General features: G+C 40.8%; 1 protein-coding gene across 1 annotated transcript; it reads right to left on the minus strand.

Annotated features, from left to right (window-relative positions):
* Window positions 1-146: 146 nt before the first annotated feature.
* si:ch211-269e2.1 (cohesin subunit SA-2) lies at window positions 147-17,018 on the minus strand. Its single transcript, XM_051403431.1, has 32 exons — window positions 16,867-17,018; window positions 16,545-16,667; window positions 16,354-16,441; window positions 14,599-14,763; window positions 13,905-14,001; window positions 13,730-13,806; window positions 13,526-13,597; window positions 12,020-12,224; window positions 11,774-11,925; window positions 11,595-11,668; window positions 11,373-11,496; window positions 10,558-10,656; window positions 9,549-9,628; window positions 9,345-9,452; window positions 9,121-9,241; window positions 8,894-9,011; window positions 8,469-8,572; window positions 8,023-8,115; window positions 7,836-7,922; window positions 7,533-7,733; window positions 7,028-7,104; window positions 6,846-6,933; window positions 6,674-6,754; window positions 5,976-6,068; window positions 5,720-5,894; window positions 2,838-2,974; window positions 2,277-2,378; window positions 2,033-2,184; window positions 1,803-1,931; window positions 1,523-1,713; window positions 1,362-1,437; window positions 147-1,268 (listed from the first exon to the last, which is right to left on the minus strand). The coding sequence occupies exons 2-32, from the start codon at window positions 16,586-16,588 to the stop codon at window positions 1,130-1,132; spliced, it is 3,549 nt and encodes a 1,182-aa protein (XP_051259391.1). The 5' UTR covers window positions 16,589-16,667; window positions 16,867-17,018; the 3' UTR covers window positions 147-1,129.
* Window positions 17,019-17,857: the final 839 nt, after the last annotated feature.

Raw genomic sequence — 17,857 nt, forward strand, 5'->3', positions numbered from 1 at the left:
GTTTTGAGTTTTACCGCTGCACACAAATATATACAAATACTTGTTATCCCTCATGTAAAATGTCTTTATGGGTATTAAGTCAAACAAGGTGTTAAGGTCTTTATAGGAAGGAATGAACAACAAAAATATTACAGCTTGGAGAAATGTTCTTGTTTGGATTATTTTTTATTTAAATTAATGTACAGTAATACATAAGTCGTTTTTGGCAAACTAACCCAGCTATTATCCTATAAGGAGCAATAATAAAGTGGCAGGCAGGACAATAAAGCAAAATTCTTAATGTACTCTGAGATAATTAGACAATTCTTGGACCTGAGTGTGATCCAAAAGTAAAATTAAAAGATGGATCATTTAGTGTCACTTGTAACATTCAAGTACAGTACAGACATTGTAAAAACACATACTGATACTCTGGTCCTCAAATGAAAGCCGTCTGAATAAAAGAAACTTGACATTATTTGAAGAATTAGGGTAGTGTTATTCTATATCTTTCTCACTGTTAACAAATCCCATAAAAATACTTTTTATACTTACTAGTTCTTTATGGACCCATACACATTGGTTTCCACAGTAAACATTAAATCTTTAAAAAGTGATCACAATAGATTGTTTTTTTTTTTAAATTGACTTTTTAATCTCAAACAGCAATAAAAGTGCATTTGTTGGGGACTATTTTCAGCTGCGAATTAATACATATTTGGTGCTCTAGTTAGTCAATCTAGCAGCAGGACAGTGAATGTGGGATTGATTCAGGTAAACTACAGCACCCATGTTCTTTATAATGTAGGAAAATGTCACCCAGTGCAACTGTGGGGCTCACTCGTGTTTTTAATACTAAGGTCTGGCTCAGAGGAATAAGATGTATCAGGCTTGGGCTGCACAAGTAATAGGATAACAATTCTTGTTGTTTATGGTCTTTTCATGGGATTTGTTGACAATAAAAATAGAATATCACAGACCTATCCTATATCCTCATACAAACATACTGTATTTTTTCAACAAACCTGTATTAGCAAAACAAAAGCAGAGACGTCTGCTAACAGCGAAGACAAAAAATAAAATGTTTGTGTTGTCCAGTGAGGTCTCAACGTCCAGACAGAAGCACCAATCATTCCCAACCTCCAAACTGTTACAGTTCAACTTCCACGGTGTCATCATCATCCTCCTCATTGGCTGTGCTGAGCACAGATGCGTCTATATTCAATCTTTTTGCAAGGGGTTCCACAGGGACAGAAAAAGGACCCGTATCAGTTTTCTTTTCCTGATGGCTGAGAAGTTAGACGAGGTTCCAGTCATTAATATGAGCGGAGTGAAAAAGAATAAATATGAAATGAATAAGAATCTGAATGTGAGAGCCTCACCTTGGACTGAAGCCTGACCTGTGAACTTTGCTAACTTTGGAGTCTGCAGGGCTGAACGGGCAGGGGGACTTGCTTCCTAAAAAAACAAAAAACAGATTCACACGTGATGCAGCTGGTACTTGGTGACAATAAGGACATAAAATACTGTGTTAGTGTAGTACCTTCTAGTTTTTGTTTGGGGAAGGGAGAGCGATTGGGCAGGTACAGCTTCCTGTCAGAGCTAACATAGGACACGGCGTCCTCCCCTTCAGCTACAGTTAATAGGGAAGCGCGATAGTAGATAAGTGGCTGCCAGCACTCCTCCCTCAGGTCAATAATGTGCTCTGCAGTATGTTTCTGAAGGTAGGAGAACCTGCACAGACATGTACAGACTTTCAGAAAGCCAGGTTTATGATATTAAAAACCAGTTTGTAATCCCAGCATGCAGTGTGCAGCACTTACACTGTTTTCTTGTCTGGTTTGAGCAGTTTGCTGGAGAACTCACTGAGGATGGTGAGGTAGGAGAGGTACAGTGGCGTAGGTGTTTCTGGGGTCTGACTGAACTCCTGGAACACAAACTCTATGCCGTTCCTGCACATATTAACACACAAGCAACACACACACAAACTTCAGGCACAAAATAACCTGAAAACAACAAATCAGAGGAATGAGAAACAAGAGCCCGCGTTGACCTGTGGATCATGACGACGCATTCTCGAAACTTGATGAGGTCCCCGAAGGTGAGGGCGAACCGCCTTGCGAGCTCTTTGATGCTGGTGAAGGTCTGGACTCCTGGGTGAGCCCTACCGCCGCTCTCCTGCTCTCGCTTTAAACGGACAAACAGCTGGGGATAGTGGAGGAAAACACATCAGCACCTTGCATGTAGCTGTGTGTGTGTTTAGCTTATTTGTTAGGGTGCATATGGAGGAAATATACCTGCTGCAAACAGAGGACCAGCGTGCGAGCACTCTCTATCTTATCTATCTGTCTGGTCCTGTACATCGTCTCCTTGATGATGTCTCCAAAGTCGTTATAGTACTGAGGACAAGAAGGGAAAAATGTAATATGGGACGCTCCAGCCGGAGCTATTATGTAGTACATGATAGCATTAAAGGAACAGTTCAAATAGTTCAAAGCACAGTGTGTCCATTGCTAACATCTGTTAAGTTTTTTGGCTGTTTGGTTCCAGCAGTCAAACTCACACAAATGATGCACGGCTCAACACACCGATAGAGGATGTTTGGACAGAGCCAGGCTAGCTGTTTCCCCGTTTCCACATACAATCACACCCACAGGGCTTATAGACATGCAAATGTGGAGAGATGGTGGAGTTCCAGGAGCAGTTGGGGGTTAGGTGCCTTGCTCAAGAGCACCCTGGAGGGTGGGACTGGTACCTCTCCAGCTACCAGTCCACACTCAACACTGTGCCTCCCACATATTCACCATACATCTCTTCCCAAAAATGTCTGACTACTCCTTTAGGGACAAAACGTTTACCTTCATGTAGTACATGAAGACCTCAGCCGCCATGCTCATCTCCAGCACTCCATGCACTATCAGTTTGCAGAAGGCCGCGAGCAGATTTCTTCGTTTGTGAAGGTCCTCCAGCCTCTCCACTTCAGAGTTTTCACTGACTGAGGGGGCCAGATGGGATTTGAAGCGTGTGGTTGGATGTGAAGTGGTCGAGAGCGAGGGAAGGGGAAAGGGGGTGATGTAAGAAGAGTGATTAATCATAAGAAATCATATAAGAGAAAGAAAAAGAACAAAGTAGAGGCGGGAAAGAGTGTTTTAGTTAGTTTCAGGACAATGGCTTTAGCAGGTGGAAATCAAAGATAACATAAGACTAGAGTTATGGTTGTGACACCATGTGGCTTCAATCTTTCACAAGGCTAATAAAATAGGCTCGGAGGTGAGCCAGAGTTAATGGAATTTTCTCACGGAAAGAGATTGCCCTGATTTTATGATTTAACTCAGTGCCCTTGCCCTCCGAGTGATCTCTGATCCAGCAGCTAATAGAAAACACTGTCTATATAACAAAACCATTACCAGGCAAATCCAATAAAACAATGGCTTTTTATTACATGTTCAAAAACCAATAATCCTGTATTGTATTTGGTTGAACATTTAAGAGATTCCCACCAGGACAGCTATTGACTTCTCTGGACTATCCCACATTTGGATGCAATATGTCTCTGAAAATAGAAGCTATTGTAAGGGTAATAAAATGTTTTAGTTATAGACGGCCATGAATGAATTCATAAGTTTACCTGTAGGACTTTACAAAGAGAACACTATGTATTTCCAACACGTCAATCTTCTTCTTCTCATTGTAGAACAGGCGGGAACATACTGTCGTCATCAATTTACAAGCTGCATCACTTTGCATAACAAAGTCTTACATCCTTTCATACAAATTAGTGGAGCCGGTTTCAGTCTGAGGATATTAACAGGGCTGCCTCTGTAATTGAGGGTCAATTGTCAGGTCAGGCTGGAAATCAGACCCCATTTACAGTCAGCGGGCAGCTGTGCAGCGAGTTATTAAGCCAAATGTGTGGCCGTGCATTTAATATCTGCATGTTTTTACCGCGGTGAGCTGCTGCACTGAATCAACGCTTCACTCAGAGCCACGCGGGCCCGAGAGAAGATGCTGTGCTCCGACAGAGTGAGAGTGCCATCTACTGTGTGATCCTGCAATGTGCTCCCCCCCGGGTGTCCCACACGCTGCCCGGGTATAACACACTGCTATGAGGAAGCTGTGTGAGAATGCAAATGTCACAAAACGTGCAGATCGATGTATCTGCACACCATATTAGCTGCATAGCAGAGCTTGTCTGAAGCAGTCTGAGTACAACCAGGATAATGAAAAGTCAAATGTATCACCGACCTCGGGGGTTCCTGGTGGTCTAGTGTTTAGGGTGAGTAACATACACACTGATCGCAGCATGCCGGGGACCTTTGCAGTGGTGGAAAGTATGTAAGTACATTTATTAAAGTAATGTACTTGAGTACAATTCTAAGGTTTGTGTACTTTACTTTCTTTATTTAAAGCTACTCCATGCTCCATATATATTTATATATTTTTCAGAGATTTTACATGAAAAAGATAAGCTTATAAAATAAAATTTGATAGAAATTCCCAAGCGTTGTGACTTTTTCTTTAAACTTCTCACACGGCTCCATTTAAAGAACTGTTCGACATGTAGTCAAATTATGAATTGCGTCAAAACAAAAAACAAAGAGTAGAGAAAAGTTTTGAAAATACAATACAATTTCTGTATCAGAGTTTTTTTTTCTTCTTTGCTCTATGCTCAAACCGACGGTCCAAACAGGATACACGAGGACGCCATCGCAAACGCATAGTTAAAAGCAAGTACATATCCGGCCTTATGCATCGCTGCATCAGTATTAACAATCTAATCATCTGATAAATAATAATACATCAGCCACAGGGAACATTTGTCTGAATAATAAGTACAAAAGTACATTCTGCCTCTGATACTCTGATTTTGAATGCAGTACAGGGGCTCTGAGCATGATTTGTGACACCATAACAATCATTTGCAACTCATACAAGTGTGATGTAGAAATTTGGAGCCACCAGTGCACAGACACTGAGAGTGGACTTTACAGTGAAGTAAGAAAACTTTGGAAATTAAAAAAAATTGCATATTCATATATCCTGGAATTTTTAATGAGGTAGAAGGAGTAGATGCCTTTTAAATGACATATATTTTTTTGCAGATAAAACTTATCAGACACATATTGTTGTGTATATACTGTTCTAATACATCTCTGGGGGGGATCTTTACATTAACATTTTGAGTAGTTCTTCCACCACGGGCTTTTGTTGCATGTCATTCCCCTCTCTCCCCCTGTTTCTAGTCACCTCTCCACTGTCAAATAAAGGTAAAAATGCCACACAAAAATTAAAAACATATCCTCAATTAAACAAATATGTTACATAGGAAAATACAATTATTCTTAAAGATACACTCCAGACATATAAAATACTCAAAAAGAATTTCTGTCTGATGCGGTTTTTCCACAAAAAAGTTCAATTATTAAATTCTTTAAATTACATCTACTCCTTTTCCCTCATGTGCAAATATTTTCTCTTTCATTTCAAGTTTAACTGCTGGACACTGAAAAGTCTATTCTCAGTGTATGCGTACTGGAGGTTTCCACATCACACATCTCATGTAAGATACACGCTGGATGTTACACACAGAAATGTTCCCCCTTCAGCAGACGAATGTGCCAACAGTCTAGTGTCACACTCTTCACATCCATCACTCTGCACAGTGTGGCTTAAACAACGTGATGTAACAATAAGCAAAACATATTTGCACAGAGGTTAAGTAAGTAAAAACAGGCCTCACCACTGCATTGGCTGTCACAGTCTGGTCCAACAAAGACGTGCATGCATACAAAGGTCAACAGCGCCCTCTGCAGTTTGGGACTGGGGGTGTAGAGCAGTGGACCGAAAGATGTGGGATCCCACACGTGGAGCTGGTAGGAATGAGCTGTCAGAACGTCACAGACAGCCAGGAAAGCCTAATGTGGAACAATTAGTAAGTTAGAGCCAGAGAGTAAATGGTGCCATTGCTGAAAGTTTGTGCTTTCCGTCCGCCCTACCTGCTGCCGCACGCTGAGGTCAGAGTGAGAGAGACAGTGATGACCCCTCTCGCAGAAGAGCCGCAGCTGGAGTCTCTGGGCCACAGCTTTCTCCTAAAACACGCCAACGAGTTTTATTTTACCATCACAGAGGACAAAGAAAATATCCTCACTTGAAAAGAACCAGTGCTGAAAGCTCTGATATGTGAGCTGCTGCACTGGTTGCTTGTAATCACTGGTTTTAAACCCTTAAAGATTATTCTACTACTGAAGTCACTGTAAGGGTGAGACCACTTATCAATCAATAAGGCAGTAAAATCAACCAGAAAATTAGAAACATGTGGAGTGAGGGGTGCCTCAGTCACTTAAAATATAATAAAATATTTAATTTCTTATAGGGATATAAATTCTCAAAAACTAATTATATTTGTATTATATTTAAATGTATGTTTGGTCAAATAAGAGTTGTACATGGTATTAGTTTTAATTTCATTATTATTACTGAGGAGGATATGAAATATATATATAATATTATGTATATGATGTTTTGTTGGGACTGATGCTCTGACCACTGATGTGAATACGGACACACACATATATACATTAATATATAACCTCAAAATATCAATATGTTGGGCATTTGCTTTCAGTTCTGCACACACATCTCTTATTCTCCTGTTTCTAAATCTTTATACTCAAACTAGTTAAAGGTAACTCACTCTGGAGGTTAGAGTTTCACTACTGGTGTTGAGAGACCAGAGCATGGAGTAACACAGACACTGCAGCACTTCCAGCAGCACCTTCAGACAAAAGTTGTAATACAAAGACAGTGGATGCATAAGTGCAAAAAAACTCTAATTTCAACAGAAGCCAGATTTTCAGTGTGGTTACCTCGGGCAGTGCTCCTCCCTGGCTGCTCTCCACTGACAGCAGAGGAGACAACAGCTCAAACAGGTTCCACCGGACGAGGTCGTGGCAGCTAACAACGCATGAAGAGAAACAGGTAAGTACAGCCAAAAAATACACGTCACTGGCAGACTGTTGTGGGCTCAAACTTCGTTGTCAAATCTCACTTGTGGAAGGCTCTGAGTTTCTTCAGTGTGGCTAAGATTTCTCCAGTTTTCTCCTCGTCAGCAGACAAACTGTCACCCTATAACAGAGAAATAGGAAATGATAAGTCACATTGTCGGACAGGGCTCTTTGTGCGTGTAGAGGCTTGCCTCGACACCACTCACAGGCTACCAGGTGTCATCACATTGGAGACCCCTGCTCTATACCCTCTTAGCTTGTGACCTCTTAATAATGTCTACTAGTGATCCCTCATCACAGGTTACGGAGTGTGGACATCAGTTGTGAGCACTTTAACCTACTCTGATTGTTTCATTTGAAGGATTTTTAGAGGCCTGAAGAAGTGAAAGTATTTCACCAAAAGACAAAAATACAGAAAAATCTGAAGAATGTACATTATTCTGTGTGGTAGAGGTATCTGATGGACATCAATTTCTAACTTTCATAAATGAACAACTAAGAGAGAACAAAAACATGCTTTTGGCCATCCAGTGTAACAGTTCCCCTCACCTCGAGTGAGTCTCCCAGCAGCGCTGTCAGCTGGTCCACCCAGCGATGGACCAGTGAGTCTCTGGCAGCCCGGGCCACGGAGCACCCGGCCGTCTCCTCCCCACACAGACTGAGGTAGGTGCGGGCTGCAGCCTCCAGAACAGCAGGGCTTGAGTGGAGCTCCAAAACAGCTCCCATTTCTGCGATCAGGCCGGACACTGCCTGAGGACGAGGATGAGAACAACACAGACTCATTTCAGTTTCTCTCCCCATTAATATTTCATTAAATTCTTCATGAAACGTTGAAAGGCAGTTGATGCAGACCTGTGTGTTTTCAGCCTCGGAACACTCTGGGAGGAAGTACTGAGGAATCTTCATCAGGGAGGCGACAATGTCACAACTACTTGAGAACTGCACAAACAACATCATCAATGAACAGACATTATCAAAATATAAAGCCCAGAAACTAATTACTGACTAATATATTGACAGTTGTGTGTGGAATAAATACCTTAGACAGTAACTTAGGAAGCAAAATGAGGAGATGTTCGGTGAGCTTAGTACAATCATCAATCAGTATTTTCTTTTCCCGAGCACTCATCACCTGAAATATGAAGACACAAAGACTCATTTATTAAAATATAATTCTATATGTGAATGGTTCAGTACCTGAATGAGCTTTAAAGGTCCAGTGTGTAAGATAGGGTGCTGTATTTACAGAGTATGACAGAAATGGAATATAATATTCATAGGTATGTTCTTATCAGTGTATACCACCTAATATCACCTGAAAATAAGAATCGTTGTGTTTTTGTTACCTTAGAATGAGCTGTTTTTAAATTGGTTGCAGTCTGCAACTTCATTGCTGGATACAACTAAATCCACACTGGAGCTTTAAAGTGATGCTAGAATTAGAAACTCATGTGTCTCATAAATGGGGATGAATCTCCCACTTACCTTCTTTGCTCCGCTGCGTCCTGCCAACGCTGGTCCCTCTGAGGCCTGACGCACGGATGCTACCAGAATCTCCACAAGCACAGCTTGTTCTTCCAGAGTAAGACCTGCGCACACACACACACACACACACACACACACACACACACACACACACACACACACACACACACACACACACACACCAATAATGGGAAGCAGATATTGCATACACATTTTATTACAAAAACAACATTTATGAAATGGCAGCTTGCTAAGGTGTTTTACACATCGGGGCATCACAATAATATCCACAAATATGCTTTAGTCATCAATAAGCAGTAGTTTTTATTCTAAGAGGTCTCCCTCTTTCACTTCACAACATTTCTGCCTACTCCACCACAAATACACACACACACACACACACACACACACAACATCACACTTACCTGGACTATGTGAGGAAGGGTCCTCCAGCAGTACAGAAGTGAGTGCAGGCCAGTCCTTCAGCAGGGCTCCACCACAGTCCCACAGACTGTCCACTAGGTACACCACATGCTTGTGCAGCTGAAAGCGTACACAGACAAGACACATTAGTCCGTCTGTGTAATGAAAGTAGGTCATTTTCTTAGCTAAAGCGAGAGCCTTGAATTGAAACAGTCGGTGTGTTTTTTACCTCAGACTCCTGGTAGAACTGCAGCAGAGCCTTCAGTCTGGCAAATGTTTGTTGTTTATGTGCCTCCTCCTCACTTATTTCATCCTGAGTATCAGATGCAGGGGCTACAGTGTCGAGAAGCCTGACAGAGACCAACAATATCCATATAAAAACGTATTAACGTATTAAACGTTTGTTTGTTTGTTTGTTTGTTTGTTTGTTTCAAGTGATGGAGGTCGACTTACCTTGAGAAGAGCAGCTCCCCTGCAGTGGCCGCAAGAGGGCGCTGTGAAGAGTAAACAAACTGCAGGAGCTGCTTGTAGTCCTCTGGGCTGAGAACATCATCACATGTTCTGAGGAGTCAGAAATGAAGGAAGCAAAGGAAAATGATACATTATGGAACATTAAGTCTGATTGTAACAAGAACTACAAATAGATAGGTGACTCACTTGGAGATGAGAACTAGAAGTTTCATTGACTGCACTGCCACCTCATTGTCCTTATCCAGGGTCATGGAAATCATCCGCTCCTGGAACACAGACAGTAAACAAGTATGAGCACACACTTTTACATTCTGGATAGTAACACTCCGACAGCTCTGTGGAATGTGAAAAGGTTGTCTGTGGGGAGCTGGTGACCCATGTACCGAGGCTGAGACCTTGCTGCAGCGGCCCAGGGTTCAAATCCGCCCTGCGGCCCTTTGCTGCGTGTCATCTCCTCTCCCTGCCCCCCTTTCCTGTCTGTCTTTGGCTGTCCCTATCAAAATAAAGGCAATAAAAAGGCAAAAAAAAAAAAAAAAAGGTTGTCTGTATCCTTTGTAATGCCAGAGACAGACTTATGCCCACACTCTGAATCTCTACATAGCTTCTACGCTCTTCTGGTTAGAATTTATTGTTTTGGTTCAGTCTCACCACTCATCAGCCTTCCAACTAGCAGAAAAAGAAATGCCTGGAAAGGCCACTTGGGGGCAGTGGAAGCAAGTAGTGAACACAACAATAATATACCATGCTCCACTATGTTCACCAGCTCATCTCTGAATGCATCTGTCTGCTGTTTGGTGTGTTGAGAGTAGGTAGTGCAGAGTGGGTTTTTAGAACTTTCTCACTGAAAACAGCTGCCTGCTGCTGCTGAAAACAACACTATGAGAGCGGTGAGAGTCAAACAAAACGGTAAATTTAGCAGCCGGACAGACAATTAACTAAAACGTGCTGTAAAGCTCAGGCAATAATTCTCTTTAGTTTCATCACTATGAGCGACCACCCTTCACATTATCACATTATTTTCACCTTGTTGCTCAAAGTAATAGTAAATACTGGACTTGGTTGATATTGAAATTAAAAGAGCTTCTGCTGAATGTGTAAACAGGACCGTGTTGCAAAACTCAACCATACGACTTTACCTTTGATACTACTGCCCCCTAGTGGCCCATAGTTCATTGAAACAGCTTTAAGTGCTTACCTTGAAGCGGCTGGTGAACAGGTCAAGTTTAGGGAGGAGCACAGGATCTCCATACAAACCCTGAAGACCTAACACACACTTGAGACGGACATCTGGGATCTGAAAGATGATATGCATGTCAGTGCAGAGACAATGCAGAGTGTGTACAGTATCTAAATTGTTAAAAATTCAGTTTTACAATGCAGTTTAGTAGCATGTGTTATTTTTGTGTTACGTCATATTGTGCCAATCAGGGGTAGGTAACCTGGTCTTAAGCTCCTGCCTAGTTGTTCCCTGTGGCTGTTTCATCTGTGAAAAGTTTTGTCAACACTGATTACTTTTAGTCCTGTTTAGGACATGGGGTAGTGGTGCACTTCAGCCTCATGTGGTCAAAATGAGTATTACAACAACAAACACTTTGAGAAAAAAACCTGACAAAAAATACATTCGCCTGGTTTCACAGGTGAGAAAACATTAAACTCACTAGAATGATCTTCAATAAAAAAAATTATTTCACCTTTTTTCACAGATGAAAAAGTGAAAGTGATTAGAAAAATTATTGCAAGAACAAATACATTTAACTTGACTTTCAGGGCTTCTGTACTAAAGCGATTCTTACATTCTCCAATTAAATAAATCTGTAGCCATTACACATTCAATGAAAAAATTTATTTAGGTACTCTGTGGTACTGTATGCTTGATCTGCATGAAAAATATGCATTATAAGGCTCAAACATGATTTTCAGCTCTGGACAGATTTTCTTTTTTTGGCCCATAAATGTCTCTTTTGATTGAAAAGCACTGCTGTGCTACAGCACAAGTTTGCTGGTGTTTACCTTGTCGTGCATCATCCAGCCCATGTATTTGAGATAGCTATCATTGAGAAACGCAGAACTGTAGAGCTTCATCCACAAACCCAACTCCTCCATACAGATAGAGCGGATTTCTGGAAGCACATCACTGCACGGGCACACACAAAATCAGCTCAGCACTAAATTAGATTACGCTCTAATGCACATTCAAAAGCTATGCTGAAACAGTGTCAGACAAACACTTACCGGTATCTTTTCAGAAAAACTCCTTTGAAGATAATGTCCATCATGCTCTCTATCTCCGCCCTCTTCTCCTGCAGCTTGAAGAGCATAAGGGAAGGCATACAGGCTCCAGACAGTTAGTCAGACGTGACTCATTTCACACAAAGTTCTTCTATACACAGCCAAAGTGACACTGTTCTTACCTCTGTGATCTTCTTCTGTATTCTCTCCAGTTGCAGTGTGCTTTTCTGTCTCATCGTCTTTGTCTTCTGCACCTCATACAGTTTTTGACTGTTTTCAATGCTAACGCTCAGGCTTAGAGCCGCGCCCGCCAGAGAGCTCAGCAGTTTCACCGCTTATCAGGGACATCCAGATCAAAATCAAAAAGTACAGATTAGTTTATTGAATGTGTTTATGTATCTGTGTGTGTGTTTTTTTCTACTCCTTACCTGCTAGTGTGCAGGTGTGTCTGAAAGCCCGTACATAAGAGTTGGACAGCTCGGTGAGCAGTGAGATGAGGGTGTTCATAAGGTAACTGTCAAAAATGACGCTGTGCTGACACTGAGCCACCAACACCGACACAAAGTCACAGAACTCGGAGTGGAACCAACGGCCGTACGGTCCAGGCTGTATCAGAGGATACTCCACGCTATCCTACAGCAGAGGGGGGTGGGGGGGGGGGGACAAAGGGAGAACACTTTGAAGGGCAGCAATGACTTGAAGGTTGGAGATGCGGGTCACTTATAGGCTCAATTTATTTGGCATCTTTACTTTCCTGATGTGAAGGAGTATGTTGGGACAGGATATGAACCAACTGCGTATCAGTTCAGTTAGAAGGAAAAAAGAAAGAAGTTGGTCATCTTCAAAGGTCAAGGGAGAATTTCTCTCCATATGCAGTACTGAACAGGGGAGAGAAATTGTGTTCCTTCAGTGCTATGGTGTACACAATAAAGAAACAAACAAGTACAAAAGATAGCAAAATACAGTAGTATTAAATAGTATAACACAGTACACTCGTGGTAAGATTGTAGTTGTGCTTTTCCAGCAAGACAGGCCCTCATTTCATGACAGGATCTCTAGCTCTCCCAACTGCTCAAGTGAAGCAGTTCAAAAACACTTCCCAGGAGTGAGAGACAGTAACTGAGACTAAAACAGGGCGTTCCTGTGAAACAGGTTTCACACTCTGTGAACCTACCCCTGGACACATAAAGGTATTGGAACACTAAGTTGAATACATCAGAGCTGAATCCAAAATCACTCCCACAGCTACTTATCTTTACTTTCTGCCGTTGTACTGTCACTGAGGGTCTGAATTCAAAGCATACATATATGCACTTCATGGCACCCTGAGAAAAACACTACTTATTTATTGCTTGAACAATGCAATGCTAGGCTTTTGCTGTGGAGATAATTACAGTTATGTGAAACAATACACTACACCTACAAGGGCACATTTAATCGAAATATTATCAAAATCGCATAATGGCCAAGTGCAATATCCATATCGCAGAAACTGCAATCTTTTGGTACAATGGTTGACAAAACAGCTTTATAATGAAGTACTGTAGTGCTGCAGAGATGATCGGGCCTACAAATTTTGTTCTGCTGATTTAGTCAAATCATCGTGATTTTCTCAGTGAATATGATATATTATCTGTCAAAATAAATGCGATATTGTTCAGCCCTACCACCTATACACAATAATTATGAGTACTACTCACTATTAAGCTCCATATTGAGTCGATATTATGATGGGAATAGAAAATATGTGAATGAGGGAGTAATCATAATAACATTATAATGATTGGCATTGAATATAATGATGAAAATGTATTCTACGTTGATGCCTGTTATAAACCCGACTGATTAAATAAATGGTGGGGCAAAAAGGTGATTTAAGAATTAATGATAATATAGAGAGTTAAAACTCCATCAAGCAGGGAGGCACTACTGACTGTGTCCATGGGCCACGTGACTGTGAGGATCCATGGAAAGGCCAGAAACTTCTTATACTGCAGACCAGCGACCTGAAACACACACAACACACACACACACACACACACACACACACACACACACACAGAGTCATACAGTTTCAGTTCAAAGTGTTAAAACTGATGCGACAGTGAAGAAGACCACACAGACTGAAGACCTCATACCTCATCCAGCTCCTCCACCATCTTACTCATGACTTCACTGTCCTCTTTGCTCTGACACATCTCTGCTGTGACCACACCTGGGAGAGACAGGAGGGACACTTAGACCTGACTGTGTGTATTCTATGTGTGTGAGTGTCTGTGTGTCTGTGTGTGTGTGGGGGGGGACTCCGCTTGCCTTTGCACCCAGAGCACTGGATGAAGAAGCTGATGAGATCGAGGAGAGAGGAGTCTCTGTTCGTCGCGTAAGCCTCAAGCCAATCATCGATCACCGCCTGCTCAGACATCACATAAGAGTCAATTAGTGTGTTTTCTGTATTAATATTCTGATGATGAGAGTAATAAGCTAATGTCTGATCGACTTTACATTCCAAAATATATCAGATAATATAATTGTACCAGGTAGTATATTATGGCCTTTTTATAATGAGGATATGGGCTCATTCTTATTTTGCTCATTAACTGAATATACTGACTATAATGACTATAAATGGAATATTAATAAACATGTCAAGACTCAGGCTACTGAGAAACACAAAAAATAGTATAATTTGACGTCAGAGCCTTGTCTATTTTATTTATTTTTTATTTTACCTTTATTTAACCAGATAAGTCAATTGAGAACCAGTTCTCATTTACAATGGCGACCTTGCCCAGAGGCAGCAACAGGAGGCAAGTTGATACAACAAGTAAAACACACATACAGCTAATGCAAAGAACAATCGTTAAACAGATTAAAAATAGCGAAATAGATACAGTATGTACACAACCGAGATCTAAGTACTGTGTTCCTATGACTTCCTATATACAAAATATGACAATGTAGAGCAGTCGCAGCAAATACATCACAGCTGAGAGTTGAGTCATCTTACCTGCATGGCGCTCCTGCCCATGGTGACCACCTCGAACAGGGTGACAGCCTCCACATGCCTCTGTTTACCGTGGCTGCCTCCTGCTCTTCTAACACTGCTGCGGCCGGCTTTGGCACTTTTGCGTTTGACATTCTCTGAGCCGTTGTGTGCTCTCTTCCTTCGCCTCTGTGGGTTTCCAAAAATGTGACAGATAGGACGGTAAAGATACGTTGCATGAGTTCACAACAGTGTGCTTCATACTGAACAGGCCAAATACAAATTTGTGAATCACAATCTCCTCTGTGGTAGCATCAAAGTACCTTGATGATCAAATTCAAGAGTCAGTCAGGCACCGGACACGTCACTCTTCCATATGAGAGCTAACAAGCTTCATCACGCTTCAGTAACACTTAGTGCTTACATTATAATTTCCAAGGGGCCAAAACCCAAACATATTCAGTTTGCTTTCATACATGATCAAGAAAAGTAGATAATCTTCCCATATGGCATTCTTTGCTTGTAAAATGACTCTACTAATCAATTAATAAACTAATCGTTTCAGCTGTAAAAATATCCAATCAGCTCCTACAATAGGCCTTTTTCACAGCTGACATTTTGACTTGAAAGCACGTGTGTTAAGTTACGTTGTGTTAAGTGTTACCATGACAGTGTGACAGTGAGCCAGCACGAACAATACCAGGATCCTGAAACTTAAGCAGCTATATGTAATTCAGCAAGTGCAATGTAATAATTTCCTGAAAAAGTAATAAAATCTGCACTTAACTTGATAATCTTTTTTTTTTTATTTAATAAAAACATTTAATGTAATAACTTGACCAATAAAGTAGTAAAATATCCTGACTGATAATGTAATAACATCTTTACAGAAAATATTCAGGTGGGTCAGTGTTTAAAAGGTATGCTGGTATGGTAAATTAACCTACTGAAAACACTAATATTTGACCCTGTATAAATGTATACGTGTATGTATGTATGCCATTGATTGATATTTATATCAATAACTATATATATTAATTATTTTATTTGATTTTTTTATGTTATTTTATTAATTTGATTATCTTTTTCTATATGTGTAGCATGAAGGAACAACAAACTTTCATTTGGTTATACAACCTTGTGTTAATAATAATAATAATAATAATAATAATAATAATAATAATAATAAATGGGGCGCCCTGATGGCTCGCCTGGTGGGGCTCCCCCCCTTTCCTGTCTATCTTCAGCTGCCCTACCTAATAAGAGAAAAAATACATAAAATAATAAAAAAATAACAATAATAACAATAATAATGATAATAATAATTAATAAATAAATACATTTCCTTGATCTAAGCTTTATGTAGAATTTTAAATGTACAGCACATGGCAAGTGGTACATGGCAAAGCTGCATTAAACTGAAATCCCTATTGTTTATTATCATTATTATCAGTCACATTTTATTACATTATTGGGTTTTATTACATTTCCAATCAAGTTAAGATCAAATTCTATTCAATTTTTAAGAAAATTCCTACAATTATTTACACCTGTGCTTAATGTGACATGTCAAAAATATCTGCTGTGAAAAAGGCCAACTGTGAGAATAAGATCACCAGAAGGCACATAGGGCTGTGCATTATGGGTGCTTTCATAAATGTGTGCTTTCATTGCATCATCGCCCTGCTCTTCTACTGCTGCTCTTCCTGCAAACTGTTGCTTTCAGGCCCTTTCTGGAGAGATCCCTGCATGCTAAATGATGAACAGGGAAGCACTTACCACACTCTTGTGTCTGTTCTCATTCCCCGACTCATCCTCGGATTGATTGACAGGCCCCGAGGAGTTTGCCTCATCATGAGTGCTCTTACTGGGAAGTCACAAAACACATGAAATTAAAATACACCAGCAGAAAAATGAAATTAACACTCAATGACACACACACACACACACACACACACACACACTCTTACTTGTGCTGTGAGGAGCTGGATGCAGCTGTGGGATCTGGTATCATGTCCTCCTCAGGTCTTTACACAGAGCTCAGGTGTGTGTGTGTGAAAGGTGGGGTGAAACCAGAAGATATCTCAGACCGCCTGTGCAACCACAATGATGGACACCGGGTCAGTGTTAACTCTCATAATCATTAATATAATACTCATAGGTTAGCTAACATGCGTTTGTCTACAAATGTTGACACCAGCAATAATTCCCTGAAGTAGTCCTGCAACAAAGATTAAAACTGACTCACAGGTAAACAGGCGGGTCAGTCGCTCCTAAACTTCCCAAACTTACCATGTTCACATGGATTCATCCTTCCCTGATGTTCACTGAAGTCTCATTTGAAACCCGAAGGCTGTCAGACTATTACAATTCAAACCTTTCCACGAATATCTTCCTTCTTCCCCCCAACAGCTCTCATAGTCAAGTAGCCGGACAGCCTAACTCTCCCCGATTGGCTGACGAACCAAAACGGACGTATGTGATTGGCTCATCTGAGACGTCACTCACAGCTTTGTCCCTCCCCTGGCGGCTGTGACAGACAGACACCGTCCGGTTAGGGTTTTCTGCATACCTCAGCACTGTAAACATCTGTTCACTGCTCCTGCACACTTCAGACACCAGACAGTCGGTGTGTCCTTATAAAGTATTGTTTTTATACAACTCTAATAAACAACAATACAGTTCATGTATCCGTCCTGCTGTGAGTTTGGTGTAAAGTGTCTTGAGTTAGCCCTTGTTGTCTCTCTCTTGTGTATTTTAATTAACCACACTAGCAGTTGTTAATTCAGCAGGGAGCTGTCTCGGTTTGATATTTGGCAGGAACTAAACAGCAGGAGGCGCCATTTCCTTATCTTGATTTAGTTTTACAGGTTCAGTGTTGGAGGGACTATATTCCCTCTCTTAATCCAAGAGGTTTGGTGGTGTACAAATGCAGAAAATCTTCATCTTCCATATTTACCCCTATGGAATCATGATTATGTTATCTGGTAGTAAGTAATTATATGACAAAAGCTGCCTCATATGAACGCATGCTCATCAAAAGGACACATAGAAACCATTATAAGGGACCGATTTCGCATTATTTGTGGGATTACAAGATATTGTCTGAAAATACTTGAAATATTAAATATGGTTTTATTTATTTAGTGACTTCCTTCTGTTTGTGTTATACTCTCTTTTGTATGGATTTCTCTATTTCATAGATTTCACTGATGGAATGTCTCATTTGACATGTTAACTTGTCCTGTATCAGTGCTCTCAAAATCAATAAAACATTTGAATT

The sequence above is a fragment of the Dicentrarchus labrax genome, unplaced genomic scaffold, assembly GCF_905237075.1.
Source record: "Dicentrarchus labrax unplaced genomic scaffold, dlabrax2021, whole genome shotgun sequence".
In the NCBI taxonomy this organism is placed as follows: domain Eukaryota; kingdom Metazoa; phylum Chordata; class Actinopteri; family Moronidae; genus Dicentrarchus; species Dicentrarchus labrax.